The sequence below is a fragment of the Canis lupus genome, chromosome 34 (assembly GCF_003254725.2).
Source record: "Canis lupus dingo isolate Sandy chromosome 34, ASM325472v2, whole genome shotgun sequence".
NCBI lineage: Eukaryota > Metazoa > Chordata > Mammalia > Carnivora > Canidae > Canis > Canis lupus.
The window spans coordinates 26,428,337-26,444,797 of NC_064276.1; the positions used below are offsets into that span (position 1 = coordinate 26,428,337).

Here is a 16,461-nt window from a genome sequence, read left to right on the forward strand (position 1 = left end):
TGAATACGTGCAAATAAGATGCAGTCTGTAAAGTAATTATTTTTTAATTGTATCACCATTATTTTAGCATTAAATCTAAATTATTTTTCTTTTTGAGGGCTGTTAACAATGATTTGTCTTGCTAACCAATAGCTGAGGGAAATAAATACACTATTGAAACAGAGCAGATATTTTGAAATAAATGTTTTCCATAGGTTATCAAGAGTTGGTCTTAAGACAGACAAAACATTTGTTTGGGAACCACAAAATACATATGAAATATTCAAGGAGATAATGTAAATTGAAAATTTTTGCTATATAGGGGCAGACTGGGTGGCTCAGCGGTTTAGCATCACCTTCCGCCCAGGGCCTGGTCCTGGAGACCGGGGATCGAGTCCCACGTCGGGCTCCCTGTATGGAGCCTGCTTCTCCCTCTGCCTGTGTCTCTGTTCTCTCTCTCTCTCTCTGTGTCTCTCATGAATAAATGAATAAAATCTTAAAAATAATTTTTGCTATATAAAAATGAAACCTTTGGTAACCTACAACAGTTGAATTTCCCTCCAAGTTATCTTCAACCCTTAGTCCTGGTCCTTATCTTACATGCTCTGATTTCAGGTGAATGGGTATCTGGTACTCATACTACTTCACCTTGACCACATTCTTTACCTATACATTGTCATTCTACCTTCCCAGCTTTCTCTAAGATACAACCCTATCAACTATCACCACTTTCTCCTGCACCTTTACCTGCACCTTTTCATCCGATTCATTCTTAGTACTACAAACATTTTGAAGTTGCCTTTATCAAAAAAAAAAAAAAAAAATTCTTCCCCACTGGAGTAATCTCTATTAATTCCTTGTCTCTCTTAATGCTAGACTTCCTGAAACAACAAGCTTTCAACTTTTACAACTCCTATCTATGTTCTACATGATGCAATGAATCCTGCATGGATCACCGATGACTGCTATGTTGCCCATTCAAAGAGTCTACTTTCCATTTTGACTTCCCAGCAGCACTGGGTGCTCCTCACCATTCTCTTTCTTGAAACCCTTACGCAGGCTACATATAACAGTTTTCTCCTGATTCTCTCCTATTTTGGACCATCTCTCATTCACTTTTGCTAATTACTCTTCATCTAGTGACCCCTGTTCCTAAGCTTCTATTTTAGGTCATCTTTTCACAGTACCTACTTTCTCTGATTTCATGTACTTTCATGACATCAAGCATTATCTAAATAATGATAATTCAAGTTCTGTATTTCCAACCCCAGCTTTCTCTGATGTTCTGAAGCAGACCAAGTTGTAAAAATTACAGGAGATATTGTATTAAAGCAGCCAAGAGGAAATGCTGCCTTTGTCCCCTTCTCTGTTTCACCAAAGGATTCCTCTAGTCTCAAACATGACAGTGGTATAAAGAAAAGTGTTGTTTCTCTTTTAAAAAGATTGTTGCGGGGGTGCTGGCTCAGTCAGTTAAGCGTCAGCCTTTGCTTGGGTCATGCTCTCAGGGTCATGGTATCCAGCCCCATGTTGGGCTCCCTGCTCAGCAAGGAATCTGCTTCTCTCTTCTCTCTGCCCCTCCCCATACCACTTGTGCTTTCTCTCTCTCTCTCTCTAAAATAAATAAATAAAATCTTTTTAAAAAATTAAAAATAAATAAATAAAAAGATTGTTAGGGGATGAGGGGAAGATTGTTGGAGTGTTTGCTTTGTTTTGGTTATTCCCTTTAAATAATTCCCAAATTACTCTACAATTCATCACAAATGGAGTAATTTTATATGACCAAACATGCACAAGGTTTACAAAAATGAAAAGACAGAAATGGCATGAAAAGACAGTAGTGGCATATGTAGTCAGCCAAAAAGTTTGAATAATTTATACAGATTGTAAAAATGATGAAATATGTATAACATGACATTTAAATTCCAGAGGATCACACTTCTAGTATATTGATTATTAGCTGTTATTAAACTTTAGGAATGTTAAGTTTGAGGTCAGTGGCTATATTCACAGAAGAAATAATATTGTAACAATAAATTATGCTTTAAAATTGGCAATTTTGCTCAGAAAAAATGAAAAAGAAAAACACTATAACAAAAGTTTTAATTAAGCATAGCAAGAAAATTTTCAAGAATTTGGCTTCCATTACAAAATGCTTTGGGCTTGGCCTAAACTCAGTTTTTTTATAGTGATGCAAACTAATAACTTTTAAAAAAAAGATTTTATTTATTTATCTTGAGAGTGAGAGTGTATGCGAAGTGGGAGAGAGCCAGAGAGAGAGAGAATCTCAAGCAGACACCGTACCGAGCATGAAGCCTGATGTAGGGCTCAATCTCATGACCCTGAAATCATGACCTGAGCCAAAATAAAGAGTTGGACGCTTAACTGACTAAGCCATGCAGGTGCCCCCAGACTAATAACTTTTTAAAAAATAAAAGCATTCCATCCTTTTGCTGATTGTACATATTATAAAGAGATGGAGGTATATGGATGGACTTGTCTACTTCTTTCTACAACTGTAAGTGCCCATGAACTATGGGAGGCTGAACTTGTATTTTAGTGTTAGTATGAGCAGAAACTGGTAGAAAGAACAAAGAAGCTGCGGACTATAAGAGTTGCTTCTAAACATAAGTAAATTGCTCTCTAATTTCTACTCTCCCCATACCCAGACATTTGTTTCAAATAGTCACCCACACTAATATCATAGGATACTCGTGCAAGCATTTGAGGAGAAGAAAGAAGTCAAAAGCACTAGTACCTCTACTACTTAATCCCAGTCACTTAAAGTTGTAGACTACTGTACTTGGTGCAAGTATCCTGCTTATATGGGAGCGCCCAAATTAGGAAGAAACCAGTGGTTTCATATGGGCCCCCTTGAAGGAAAATTTCATAGGTTAGCAATTCTAGGTACTTCAATTGTGTTTTCTATTGTTAGCATATACCTCTATTTAACAACCATCAATGAATACTAGTTTCTTTTAAAAGGAACATAAGGAAAATATTTTCCAGCTCATTTTATATCAGTTTACAATAATAATTTTATTTTGTTTTTTCTGATTTTCTGTTTACAGCAAAACAGAATTGCATGATTATCTTGTTCAACAATCAAAACTTATGTAAGTAAAACATAATTTATTGGCAGATAAATCCACATTTCTGAAAATGCAGATAATTCTAACTCTAAAATTCTATGAATTACCAAAGAATTAAAGTTCTTTAATTAATTCCTGCTTAGGACAAATTAGGAAGCTCCTAATTCTTTCATATAAAGTTAACATATTAATGGATAAAAAAGTGAAATTTAAGTTATGGAAACTTTATAGTGTTAACAAATTTCATGAAATTTGGAAAATGGAAAATTATAAAAATTCACTTACTTTTTTCATCAGCTTTGTCTTTTATTGCTATGGTATCATTACTCAGAGATACAGTCTGTGCATTCAGAATATCTGTTCTCATTCCAGGAAATTTTGGAGAAGAAATGAAGCGGCCTTCATAAGAATATAAATAGATACCACCACCATCTACAAGAAGAAAATGTCTAAAAAAAAAAAGAATAAAATTAAATTTTCTTTTTTTTTTTTTTTAATTTTTATTTATTTATTTATGATAGTCTCACAGAGAGAGAGAGAGAGAGAGAGAGAGAGAGGCAGAGACACAGGCAGAGGGAGAAGCAGGCTCCATGCACCGGGAGCCCGACGTGGGATTCGATCCCGGGTCTCCAGGATCGCGCCCTGGGCCAAAGGCAGGCGCCAAACCACTGCGCCACCCAGGGATCCCTAAAATTAAATTTTCAAATAGAAGCTTACTATATTTTCATTTTTACATTAGAGAATATTCTTTGGAAAAATCTAATTTTTTCCTTTGAAAGTTTATGGCATTTCAACAAATAATTCAAACAATAAAGAGAAAGCAAAATATCTTTTGCAATCCTATCTCTATAGATATAACTTAGGGCAAAGTATGGGTATATTGTAATTTCATTTTATTAACTCATTCCCAATAGACATTTATGTTAAATCATTCACTGTTTTAAACAATGTATACATACATCTCTGCATATCTACCTTACTTATTTCCTTAGTATAACTTCTAAAAATGCAATAATTGGATCAAAGGGCACATACTTACAAAATTTTAATATAGACTGTTAAACTGCCCTTTGAAAGGTTGTAATAATTTACATTCATACTACTGCTCTTTTGGAGTACTTGTTTCCTCAATGCTGAACACATAAAACCATAATATCCTTGATTCAGGAATTGCTAAGGGTTCTTTCTTGCCATGGAAACAAATATATACATTTTAGTTAAATTAATACTTGAATATTGGTGTGTAGTTTAATTGAAGGGTTTGGCCCTTACACATTAGAGTATGAAAACAACAGTTGCTAATGTTGACAAAGTGACACATCATATTAGTATACGTTCTTTCTTTGTTTCAATACTAAAAACTTTTTCTCTCCTAAACAAGACACTATAAGCTTTTAACCTCCTTGTGAGTAAACATCGTGTTTCAGAGGGCAAATAATTCTAAGTGTAGAAATAGGACAAGCATTAGGAAGTAAATTATTCTTTAATTGCTTAATCAGTTATGCCATTAACATATGCCTTTATTAAGAGCATATTCAATACACTTATATGTATAAATTTACTTGGTATTGTTCAAGTAAATACAGTTTTTTAGATAGCTGAGATCTTACCTTTTAAGTGGCAAAGATGTCTTTTTGTATTAAAAACTTATGATATAACAAAATAATACATTTCAGTTTTTTGTTGTTCATTTCAGTTTTATTTAACAAATGATAAAAAATTTGACACAATTTTCTCGATCACTCAAGGTCATCAATATGATGATCATACTCTTCAGTAACTGTTTAACTGACGGCTTTGGTACTGAGAATGGTAGATGAGAATCTGTTGGTGCATCAGAATAATTAAGCTATTCAGTTATACAGTTGGGTGCTTTTAGTTTTCTCTATGCTGCCTTGCCAGTTACTTTTCTTCCTGCCCTTGTGCCAGCCTTGAACAGCTCACCAGCATTCCTCTTCTGGTTTATTATTCATAAAAGGCTGTAGGTAAGAAAACTTGATAATAACACTACTAAAAGATTGCCTACGTGGTAAGTAAAGCAATAAAGAATAAAATACATGGTTTTAGTGCAAAGATTTCATGGGTAGCTATTTTAGGTAATTGTTGATTCTATTTTCAAACTTCATTCCTGGTTTTGTTGGGTTGTAGTTTTCTAAGACTGACCTCTGATTCAGTAGGATATCACTATACTTGACTGATTGATGATAGTTTTCATGGAAAAGTGTGGGTTCCTGAGGAATAGCTATTCCCACTTTACTCCAGTTTGTTGGCCTGGAGTTTCATCATCCTGTATACACTGAAAGTGTGGATAAAGAATATTATTTTCCAAACTTCAGGTCACAGCCTAGCAGTGGCTCATAAAATCAATGTGTTTCAACCAATACTTAAAACCACAAGCAAGAACAGAACAGAATAGAAAATAAAGGGCCCTGAGGTCAAAACGATCTCTTTGTAACCCCTCCATTCTTTTGGGTTTTTTTAAAAAAGATTTATTTATTTATTTATTTATTTATTTATTTATTTATTTATTTATTTATGAGAGAGAGAGAGAAAGAACATGAGCAAGAGGAGGGGCAAAGGGAGAAGGAGAAGCAGACTCCCCGCTGAGCACAGAGCCTAACCTGGTGCTTGATCCCAGGACCCCAGGACCATGACCTGAGCTGAAGTCAGAAGCTTAATCAACTGAGCCACTCAGATGCCCCAACTCACCCATTTCCTCAGATTACTACTTTGATCTTTGCTTGTAATAAATTTAGCCTCATCATTCTTAATAAATGAATATCCTTTACATTTCTCAGTTTAAATTTTTAGGATAGTAAATGCTGATATATATTATCTATATATAACCCTCAAGAACTTTTTAAGAGTGTAGAGTGGGGTGCCTGGGTGACTTAGTCAGTTAACCGTCCAACTCTGGATCTGAGCTCAGGTCTTGATCTCAGGGTCACTGGTTCAAACTCCATGCTGGGCTCCATGCTGGATGGAGCCTACTTTAAAAAAAAAAAAAAAAGGCAGAGAAATTTTGAGACCAAGAAGTTTCAGAACCATTGACCTAACAGCTTATTCTTACTTTTTTCTTTAAAGTAAATAGATTCCGAATGACAAATGCACCACTCTAAATGGCATGCTTTAAAGAGTGCTTAACTGCAATCTGAAATATTTTAACCCCAAATTCAATAGTCAAATATGATACACAAATACCTTTCTGCCTGCAGGATTAAACTAACAGTTCCTTCTTTGAGATCAAATATAAGTGGCGTATTCCAGTTCTTCGTACTAAAAGACAAATAAAATGGATATTAACATTTAAAATACCAATAAGTACTCATTTTAAGTAGTGTCACCAGCTTCATAGTAACTGTATATATTTCTATTATAGCACTTGGTACATTGTTCTAAAGTCATTCACTTACATGTCTGTATCCCTGACTAGAAATCAAACTCTGTATAAGTAATAAGTATTCAATAGTAAACATTAAACAAATGTTTATTCTAGATATCACAGTATATGAATTGAGGAATCCTAAGTGCAAGTTCTGTCATTTATTACCTCTGTGATTTGGGCAAGTCATCCTATGTTTCTCATCTGATAAATAGTAGCAGCATGCAATAGTGAAGAAAGGACACATTTTTGGCTAACCAAATCACAATTAGCAATCTGGTTTCACCACCTGTCAGTCATATGATCTTAATAAGTTTAACCTCCTAAGCAACAGTTTCCTTATTTGTAAAATGGAGATAATGGAAACTCATCTAAAGTGTCTAGCTAACTCCCTGTTATATAGTAGGTACTGAACAAACAAACTATAATAACAATAATGTTATGAACATGAATATTTTTCCTATAGGTCTCCCAATGTTATTGTTGGTCTGAGGGAAGATTTCTGTGAAGCAGTCTATAAACTGCAAAATACTATATAAATGCAAGCTGTTGACCATGTTTATTGAATAAATGAACAAAAAACTCCTTTGGTTTCTATAGTGAATTATGATTCAAAGATAGGAAAAGGGAAGAGAACATTTACAAACTGAAAACCCATCCCAATCACCAAAGTTTCACAGTTTAAAATGTTTTCTTACTCTTGTATATTCTGAATTCCTCTCAATTACCTTCATGGAACCAATTCTTAAATCAGATTAAATCTCATATTCAGATCCAGAAAATGAGAGAAGGGGAAGATTGCAGTAAGTGGGCACAGTGGTGGGAAATTAATATTGGCTAATGCAAACAGTCTGACACCCATTTCAATAAGTAAATGCATACACAAAGCAAAACAATGAATAAACTACTAATAATTAGTAAGTCTGATGTTCAAAGGTATGATAAAGATATGTGCTTTGTACTTTAGAAAAGATATAGCATGCTTCATTTATGTAGTCATTAAAATTAATCTTCATTCTTTGATAAGAATAGTGACTGTGAGGTTTTTTAAATGTCACCTTGCAAAATATCTGATATTTATGACAACTGGGATAGAATATGCCTGCTATGGAAATATAAACTCCCTAAGCCATACTGGTGAATAGAGTGAGGGTATTTTTCTACACAATTATTTGAAAAATCAAATGAAAATTTAAGAGAATATTTATATACTATTCTTTTTTTCTGGAACTTCTTTTCATACAAACCACTATATTGCTTATATGCTAGCTTTAAAAAGTTTATTTTTATTACTAAAAAAGGGATTAACAGTTATTAAGAACATGGAGTTAAACTCCAGCTCTTTCTTCAGTAAAGAAGCTAAGTAATTTGACCTAGGGTGAGTTACTGATATACTCTGTGTGTCCTTTAGTTTTCTTCATCTTGTAAAATGGGAATAATAATAATACTCAACACACTCAATAATACTCGACCATGACCATAAAAGATAGTATAATAGTGCTCAATAAATGATAGTTGCCATTATCTAAAATACTAGTAGGTTTTTTGGGGCCTCTGGCTGGCTCAGTTGGTAGAGCATGCAATTCTTGATCTCGTAGTTGTGAGTTTGAGCTCCATAGTGTAGAGATTACTTAAAAATAAAATATTTAATACATAAATAAAATAAAAATACTAGTAGGTTTTTTAATTTGATGCAATATATTTGGTTGATGATAGGCCTCAGCACTACCTCATTTCCACTACTGCTTCCTGGTATTTCACTTTAATGAATATTTTGTACCTTAATAAATGTCTTGACAAGAGAGGGAGGCAAGACTAAGCCAGAAAAGAAAAAAGCAATCTTATATTTTGCCATATATTAACTAGTAGGTGAAAAGTAGAGTGACAAAAAAATTTAAATAACAGCTGCTAAACTTTTGGTAAGCATTTTAAAAAGCAATCTCTAATATGAGTAACATATGAGACTAATCCTATGGATTCAAACATTATGTCATTGCCACCAAAACTAGCAGAGTAAACCCTTCAATTTGGGGTGGTTAAGGACCCTACCTTTCTTCAAACAGACCATTAAACTGAAAATATCTTCTGTATTTTTCCTCAACTCCATGAAAATTAATTATTCAAATGACTATGTGCACTAAGTGATTGTGAAATTTCTTCACATTCTATAATCCCTTCCCTATATAGCAACTGTTCAACTTGGTATGTTTCTTGACTTTTCCCAAATTCTTACTGTTGCTCCTTCTCTTTCATGTAAGAAACATCTACATCTGTTGTATCTATATGGTAGCAATTCTATATAATGGTTTGCTACTATGCATCTCTTTTCAATTCTGCCTTCAGTGACATCATATTGGTATTCTGAAATCAGCCTTAGAAGTATTTACATCATAGAAATAGGCAAACACGGCAAGTCAAGCTGGTTGGTTGGTTTTCAGAAAGCTGGTTCAACAATTGTCAGCACGTACTGAGTTAAATTTTGAAAAATACCAAGTATGTTTGTTTTAGGCACAAGTTTCCTGGAGGTACTGAATTATTCCCTGCTTTCTAATACAAAGTAGATTGAATATATTTTCTTTCATCATTTCTAGACAACTCTGGATTTTCAATATAAACCTCCATGATTACCCAAGGTTACAATATTAAGCCTAAATATCTACTTGTGTCCTTACTGAACATCTTTCAGCCTGTTGTCGGGCTGCTAGCTGTCCCCTCTCTTCTAGTGGCTAGGTAGGTCCTTTTCCCATCATTTATCAGCAGCTTCTCTGGGCTTTGAAATCAAGTTATACTGAATTCCTTAGAACTGTGAGTAAAGTAAGAGTAAAACCTATTTCAGAGGAAGTATTTTCCATAATTAAAATGGTTATTAACCTCTGATGTACAAACTTTATTAGATTTCTTTTCACTGCCTATAGCTAATTTTTAAATCACTTCCTGGTTGGGAGTAAATTCAGGATGTTAGGTTTTAAAAAAGTAAGTTTAAAATGAAACCATGCTGATATGAAAGCTTGAAAATAAATTCCTCATCAACAGACAAAATTCTGGATTTTTAAGAAATGCAAGATGCTTACGAGAACACATAACATTGAAGAGATGTTGAAACAACTAAGTGTGCATAGTTCAAAGATGCTTTAATGACTCTGTCACGGAATTCCAGTAAATCCACTGCATCATTAAGAACGTTACGAACCTAAACAAGGAAAAATGAAATACCAACAAACAACATTAAAATACACAAAATTTTAATTAAGTAAGTTAGCAAGATTTTGAAGCATAAAATAAATTCAATGCACTCTGGATTATTTATAAGAAAGAATTCAATAGGAACTAGGCATAAGATGACATATTGGAGTATAAAAATCAACCAACAAAAGAAAGACATAGAAAACTTCTTAGAAATAAGTAGATTTCTAACCCAAAAGCTAATCTGAATGATGTAGCAATGAAGAAATAAGTTGAAAAATGCTATAACATCGAGATAGAGTAAAAAATATAAATGGCATATAGTTAGAAAGAGACTATATGATTTCTGCCCAAACGTAAGAATATCTCTTTTTAGAGCTAGGTTTCACCTTAAAATTTAAGTTCTAAAAAAAGATATATAATAATTCTTAAAAATCAAAATGGAGTTGGAGGTATGAGTATAGATACCAAGTGCATAGTGACGTCAAGCTGCACAGAGGGGCACAAGTATTTCCATATGTTAAAACACAGATGAAATCTAAGAAAGCTAAGCATGAAGTAACAAATAAATAAAAAGTTTACTTATGATAGTTAAACAGTTATAAAAGTAACAGAATAAAGTTAGCAAGGATTTCAATACTTGGCAGTATCTGCTAACAACCTTGAAGTTGATGGATGATCTGCAACAAACTAAGAAAAATGTTGAGCAAGTTAAATGTGTCTAATCTCTTGTCAATACCAGAATCGGTAGGACATTGTAGTAAGACGGGAAAGCAGAAAAAAAAGAGATTAATTGTACTTCAAAGTTAGCATTTCTTTCAATTCCCCTCAAAATGTTATCATCTTTCTAAATACACTGTGACAATTAATTATAGTATTCAGGAAGAATGAAAAGGTATGAAAACAAAGATAAAAAGATAAAGTCAAACTTCTTTTAAGAACTTCTTCCAAGCACTTATACCTATAAGGCACGTTATATTTTTATTATCTACTCTCCAGTTCCCAACCCCACGAAAACTACCACAACAGAGAAAGCAAAATTATTCCTTGACCTAGCAGTGCTATTTCTAGAATTCTATCACAAAGATAAGCAAAATCATGAAATAACACACACATGAAAGGCTATTACTATATACAGCACTATTGGTAATAGCACAAGACTGGAAACAGCCCAAATGTCTATCAACAAGTGACAGACTAAATAAACTATGACATATTCACATAGTGGAATACTATACAGCTCTAAAAAGAAATAAGATCTACAGAGTGATCTCTAGGATATAGTATAAGGTGAAAATGCAAGATGCAAAACAATGTGTATAATATAATACCTTTTATCTACTAAATGGAAGGACATGAAGTATATAGATTTGTTTTTTTTTAATTTTTATTTATTTATGATAGTCACACAGAGAGAGAGAGAGAGAGAGGCAGAGACACAGGCAGAGGGAGAAGCAGGCTCCATGCACCGGGAGCCCGACGTGGGATTTGATCCCAGGTCTCCAGGATCGCGCCCTGGGCCAAAGGCAGGCGCCAAACCGCTGCACCACCCAGTGATCCCCGATTTGTTTTTTTTTTAAATGTATACTTTAATCAGTATATAAACAATTAGGTAAGCTTATGGAGAAGCTGACCAAAATACATATATTAGGAGATACAAGTGTCCACCTAAATTTTGTATATTTCATTTTTTTACAGATTATTTATTCAAGTTGTTTACTGTATAAATTCTCATGTGCCATTTCAGAAGTCCTTTACTGTAAAGACTATTCTTTTGTCTGATGACAAACAAACTGTCAGTCATTATTCTGGACCTCCATATTGGATAAATTCAATTTCTTCTTGAGACACAAGTTTCCTTCTGTATTTCTGAGATAATATTTTTATTATTTTTGTAGTGTCTGGTGGACCCCAATGCATCAGCAAATCAGGTAGTTTGCTTTCTTTAGAATGCTGTGAAACTGAAGATAAGTGAGATAGTGGTCCTACTGATTTGAAAACTTCTGATCACTGGGTTTAATATTGTCTCTTCTGTCAAGGTACCATATTAACAGAGTATGCAGGTTGACTACTTGAACCACCCTGCTGGCAGATGCCCTCTTGTCGTCCATCATGAACCCAAGATGGGGCAGCATCCGGGATGCTTGCTAGGTATAGAGATAACAGGAGTCCTGGGCAGTTGGGGTGGGCCCTGTCTATGATATGTTATAAAATCAAAACAAGAAATCTAAAACAGTATTCAGTATCATAATTATTAGAATAATATTAATGTTGCTATTTTAAACTATATTTTAGGATATAGTTTAATATATATGTATGCATGATAGATATGTGTGTGTATGTATATATGCGTGTAGGTAGGGGTGTATGTGTGTGTGTGTGTGTGTGTGTGTATGATAGTTAAAAAGGCCAAAGATGGGGACCATTTTAGCATTAAAAAGAATAATGACTGGGATCCCTGGGTGGCGCAGCGGTTTGGCGCCTGCCTTTGGCCCGGGGCGCGATCCTGGAGACCCGGGATCGAATCCCACGTCGGGCTCCCGGTGCATGGAGCCTGCTTCTCTCTCTGCCTGTGTCTCTGCCTCTCTGTCTCTCTCTGTGTGACTATCATGAATAAATAAATAAATAAATAAATAAATAAATCTTAAAAAAAAAAAAGAATAATGACTGCAACGGATTGAAACACATAAAAATGTTAAAATCTGCAAATTTATAATGATAATATCATCATCATCAACAACAACAAAACTCATTGGGAAATCAACTCATTATTTGAAAACTGGTAAATACAGAAAGTACTTGAGAATTGTCTTACTTCAGGACAACCAAATGGTTGAAAAGTCAGTGTTTTATGTAAGAACTTTAGCTAATAATGCAAAAGGAATGGTAGAATGACAAGATTACCATTTTGCAAATCTCAGTGAAACATGGTTCTAGACAAGTATTATCAATGGCTGCTAAAAATATAAAAGTAAAAGCCTAAAGAGCTCTTCAGGCTTCTTTCTGTGATTGATAAATCAGACTTACAGTACCTAACATACTGATTAACCATAACATCACTAAAAGAGAGATAAGCAGACTATGTGTCTCTTGACATGATGCAATAGGAAGTCCACAGCATTACTTACAATGAGTTCTTTTTTTTTTTTTTTCTAATTATTTATTTATTCATTAGAGACACAGAGAGAGAGCCAGAGCCAGAGGCAGTGGGAGAAGCAGGCTCCACGCAGGGAGCCAGATGCGGGACTCAATCCTGGGATACCAGGTCACTCCCTGAGCCAAAGGCAGATGCTCAACGGCTGAGCCACCCAGGCATCCCCAATGAGTTCTTTATACTAATCAAGGCTCTAAATCTAATAACCAGTCTGAAGGAAATACAGGGGCTAGATGAACATGTTAAATGGAATCATACCATAGGGATGCAAACAGGAAACAGAAAAATTCAGTAAAACAAACCACCTGATTTCTTAAACAAATAAGGAGAAGAAATTGCTTCTTCAGATTTAAAAAGACTGAAGAGACAAATTAACTAAATGCAACGAGGAACTTTGTTTCCTGATATAAACAAAATAACTATATAAATATATATTTAGAAAATAAGTGGAGAAGTGGGACCTATTATCAAAGAAATGTATATTTAGGCAGCAACTAAAGAAATGTGAAATGCTACTATGGTTATGTTAAAACATAGTTTCATCTTTTAGACACTTTTAAAAAGTCTTAATTAAAAAGAGTGATGCTGGACTAATGTTAAAGAAAAAGACACTGATATGTTTGCTTCACTCTTCAGTGAGCAGATGAAATGTTTACAAAAGGGGGAGTAGTCTGATGGTAGGTACTTCAAAGAACCGGTGTTGTTTAAGGAAGAAAAAATGTGCCTTGAAATCAGCAATAAGGGAGACACTCACCCAATCTCCGGACCCTGTAATACCTGGCATAAAGAAAAAAAACACTCCTATTTGAGAAGGTTGTAGAAGCAACACTGGTCTCAGAAATCACCCAGTTTTTACTCAAAACAAAAATGTGAAGAGTGCTTTCAGTGAGAAGGCTGAGTTGCATCTGCAAAGCCATGGATGAGTGTGCAGCAGGTTATATACTACACAACTCCAGGGCTAAGTGAATGGGTCTCCCAGAATTGAGAAGGCCATGACTGCAAGTGGCAGCTCTGCAAGTCTCTCCTTAAATCCAAGACTTTTTGAGGTCTTTCATGAAGGGGAGAAGACAACTAACCTTACAGATTCCCATGCTCTCATTGTAAAGAGACCTAAAACAGGCCACTCGCCTCACTTCAAGTACTTTTAGCTAACAGAGCCACTCTCTTTGCTGCCTTTGCCTCCCTGTTTCTGGACCAGGAGTCAAGCAGGTAAGAAAATTCACACTCTCCATTTTTGTGCCATTTCTGCTCCACAGAGATGTTTATCTTGTTTTTGAGTCCAGATAAGTCTTTCTAAAAATACATATATTTCATATAGTATTGATCTCTTTGGAGCCAAATGTATGTCTCTTTCTTCCAAGTGTGAACTTATGACACCATCTTCACCAGAAGTCTAGGTTCCCAGAGACTTTTTTAAAGGCCCAAAATACCATCATCTTAAAAATATTTTAAAAGCTAATGGAATGAAATGAAAAATTTTAAAGTAAGTTAAATGATAGTTTCTTTACAGCAACATGATACACAGTGAAACAAGCTGGCCATTAATATAAGTTTAGGGAAATTCAATATTTAACAGTATGATTGTATAAGCCTCTGCCATTATTCAAATTATAAACAGATTTCTTAAAATTCATATTTGCCTAAAGCTTCCCATGGGGGAACTTCCTTTTTTGTGAATCTGGAACACTAGATAGAACTAAACAGGAATAAAACATCTCAGCCATAAAAACAAAACTAAAGACACTGATAGTTATGGTTATAATTTCAAAACTATGGTGAATCCCACACCAGAAATGTCTTGTGCTGAATTTTATATTTTTTTAAAGATTTATTTACTTCTTTGAGAGACTAGGGAGAGGCAGAGGTAGAGGCAGAAAATCCTCAAGGAGACTCCCCACTGAGCATAGGGCCTAAGGTAGGACTTGAGTCCCGAACCCGGAGATCATGACCTGAGCCAAAATCAAGAGTTAGACACCCTTGAGATGCCTGGGTGGCTCAGTTGGTTAAGCGTCAACTTTCGGATCAGGTCATGATCCCAGGGTCCCAGGATCAAGCCCTGCCGTAGACTCCATGCTCTCAGTAGGGAATCTGCTTCTCCCTCTGTTCCTCCACTCACTTGTGCTTGCTCTCTCTCTCTCTCTCTCGCTCTCTCTCTCAAATTAAAAAAAAAAAAAAAAAAAAGGAGTTGGATGCCCAACCAACTGAGCCACTCAGGTGCCCCTAAGTGCTGAGTTTTAAAATGCATCCATTTACTCTGTTCAATTCAGGGCACTTCCAAGATTAACCTCTTGATACTTGTATCACCTAATACTTCTACCTGACTATAATATTTAGACTCCTCAGATTGACATAAGCCCCAAAATTCTGTTTCCACATTTCCAAAATACTCATTTAATCCTATACATAGATATAATCATAGCAATACTTACCATTTATTTTTTTTACATATATCATTTCATTTAATTCTCAAAATCAGTCTATTATTAATTCTTATCTTTATGAAAGATAAAGTGACTAAAAATAAAGTAATCTTGAATTATGGCAACTATTAAAAGCCAAAGCTGTGCCCCTTGCTAAACTGAGAGTAGCAGGAGAGGAAAAAGGTAAAGTTGAGACCTGAGAAATGCTTCATCTCCTTCACCAGTACCCTCTCCCCTCTAGGCATTTCTTCCTAACAAAGACATCAACTATTCCTTTTAGAAAGAATTATCCACTAAGATTCAGCCTGAAGGCAAAGGGCAAAGGAAGAAAACTTCTCTCTCCAGGTTGCTGTACACAGAAACCAGTTGAGGTCCATGGAGTTAGGTAAGACAATAAAGCCTACTGCTAGGGAGCAACTGCCAGGTCAGTCTATATTTAACAATTTGGACTCAACATGATGCCTGGTTTCTGAATTAATGAAATGCAAACCAACCAACAGTCTACTAAGCTTCCAAGGAAATTGTAAAACTCTAAACTGGACAAAGAAATGTGATTGTTCAGTTCCTATGACAATCCATGGCCCCACCTTACAACAAAACTAAGGACTGCTAAAATGTAGTCCACAGAAATGGAATCCTCCCAAGTGGGAGATCTTCCTAGAAAAGCACACCAGATTGTTGCCAAATTAACCAAGCAACTAACTCTACTGCAAAGAAAAAGAGTTCTCAGTATATTCTTGGCCAGCTAGATTTTAGCTATGGACCTGGTAATCTCAGCATGTTGTTTTCCCTCTCCTCTTTTCCAAATTGTTTTCATTGCACCATCCTGTTTTCCCCTTCAGCACTGTAAGTTAGGAATAGGGGAGGAGGGAGAAGAATAAGTAAAATTCACATTTATTTATAGTTTTCCAGACCAGTGATTTAGAACTGGATGGAATAAGTGGATGAGTGTAAATTATCTTCTTTTAGAGAGGGATGGGTTTGTTTTCAATTGCATATAGAATAACTGCATTAGTTATATAAAGTGGCTAGTAAAGTGCCTCTGAGCCTGTACACACACACACACACACACACACACACACACCCCTTTCCACTTTCGTGTGGATTGGATCTAGTAGCTTGCTTTTAGTGAATAGAAAGTGGTAAAGGAGATCCCTGGGTGGCTCAGCAGTTTAGCGCCTGCCTTGGGCCCAGGGCGTGATCCTGGAGTCCCAGTTTAGAGTCCCACGTTGGGCTCCCGGCATGGGGCCTGCT

General features: G+C 35.2%; 2 protein-coding genes and 1 pseudogene across 9 annotated transcripts in view; 1 reads left to right on the forward strand and 2 right to left on the reverse strand.

Moving 5' to 3' along the window:
* The window catches only part of C34H3orf80 (chromosome 34 C3orf80 homolog), a 57,269-nt gene extending 54,176 nt beyond the window's left edge, over positions 1-3,093 (forward strand). The window contains exon 2 of one of the 2 annotated variants that reach the window (XM_049105831.1): positions 3,048-3,093. The gene's annotated coding sequence lies outside the window, so the exon portion shown is untranslated. The remainder of the gene's footprint in view (positions 1-3,047) is intronic. The other variant, XM_049105830.1, reaches the window with a different exon arrangement.
* Positions 1-16,461, reverse strand: part of IFT80 (intraflagellar transport 80) — a 123,301-nt gene that overhangs the window by 29,904 nt on the left and 76,936 nt on the right. For all 7 annotated transcript variants that reach the window (XM_049105826.1, XM_049105828.1, XM_025425417.3 and 4 more), the window contains 3 exons: positions 9,522-9,640; positions 6,270-6,344; positions 3,354-3,517 (listed from right to left, as the gene is read on the reverse strand). In XM_049105826.1, the coding sequence (XP_048961783.1) occupies positions 3,354-3,517; positions 6,270-6,344; positions 9,522-9,640 (358 nt within the window). The remainder of the gene's footprint in view (positions 1-3,353; positions 3,518-6,269; positions 6,345-9,521; positions 9,641-16,461) is intronic.
* Positions 11,307-11,796, reverse strand: LOC112645880 (alpha-ketoglutarate dehydrogenase component 4-like; annotated as a pseudogene).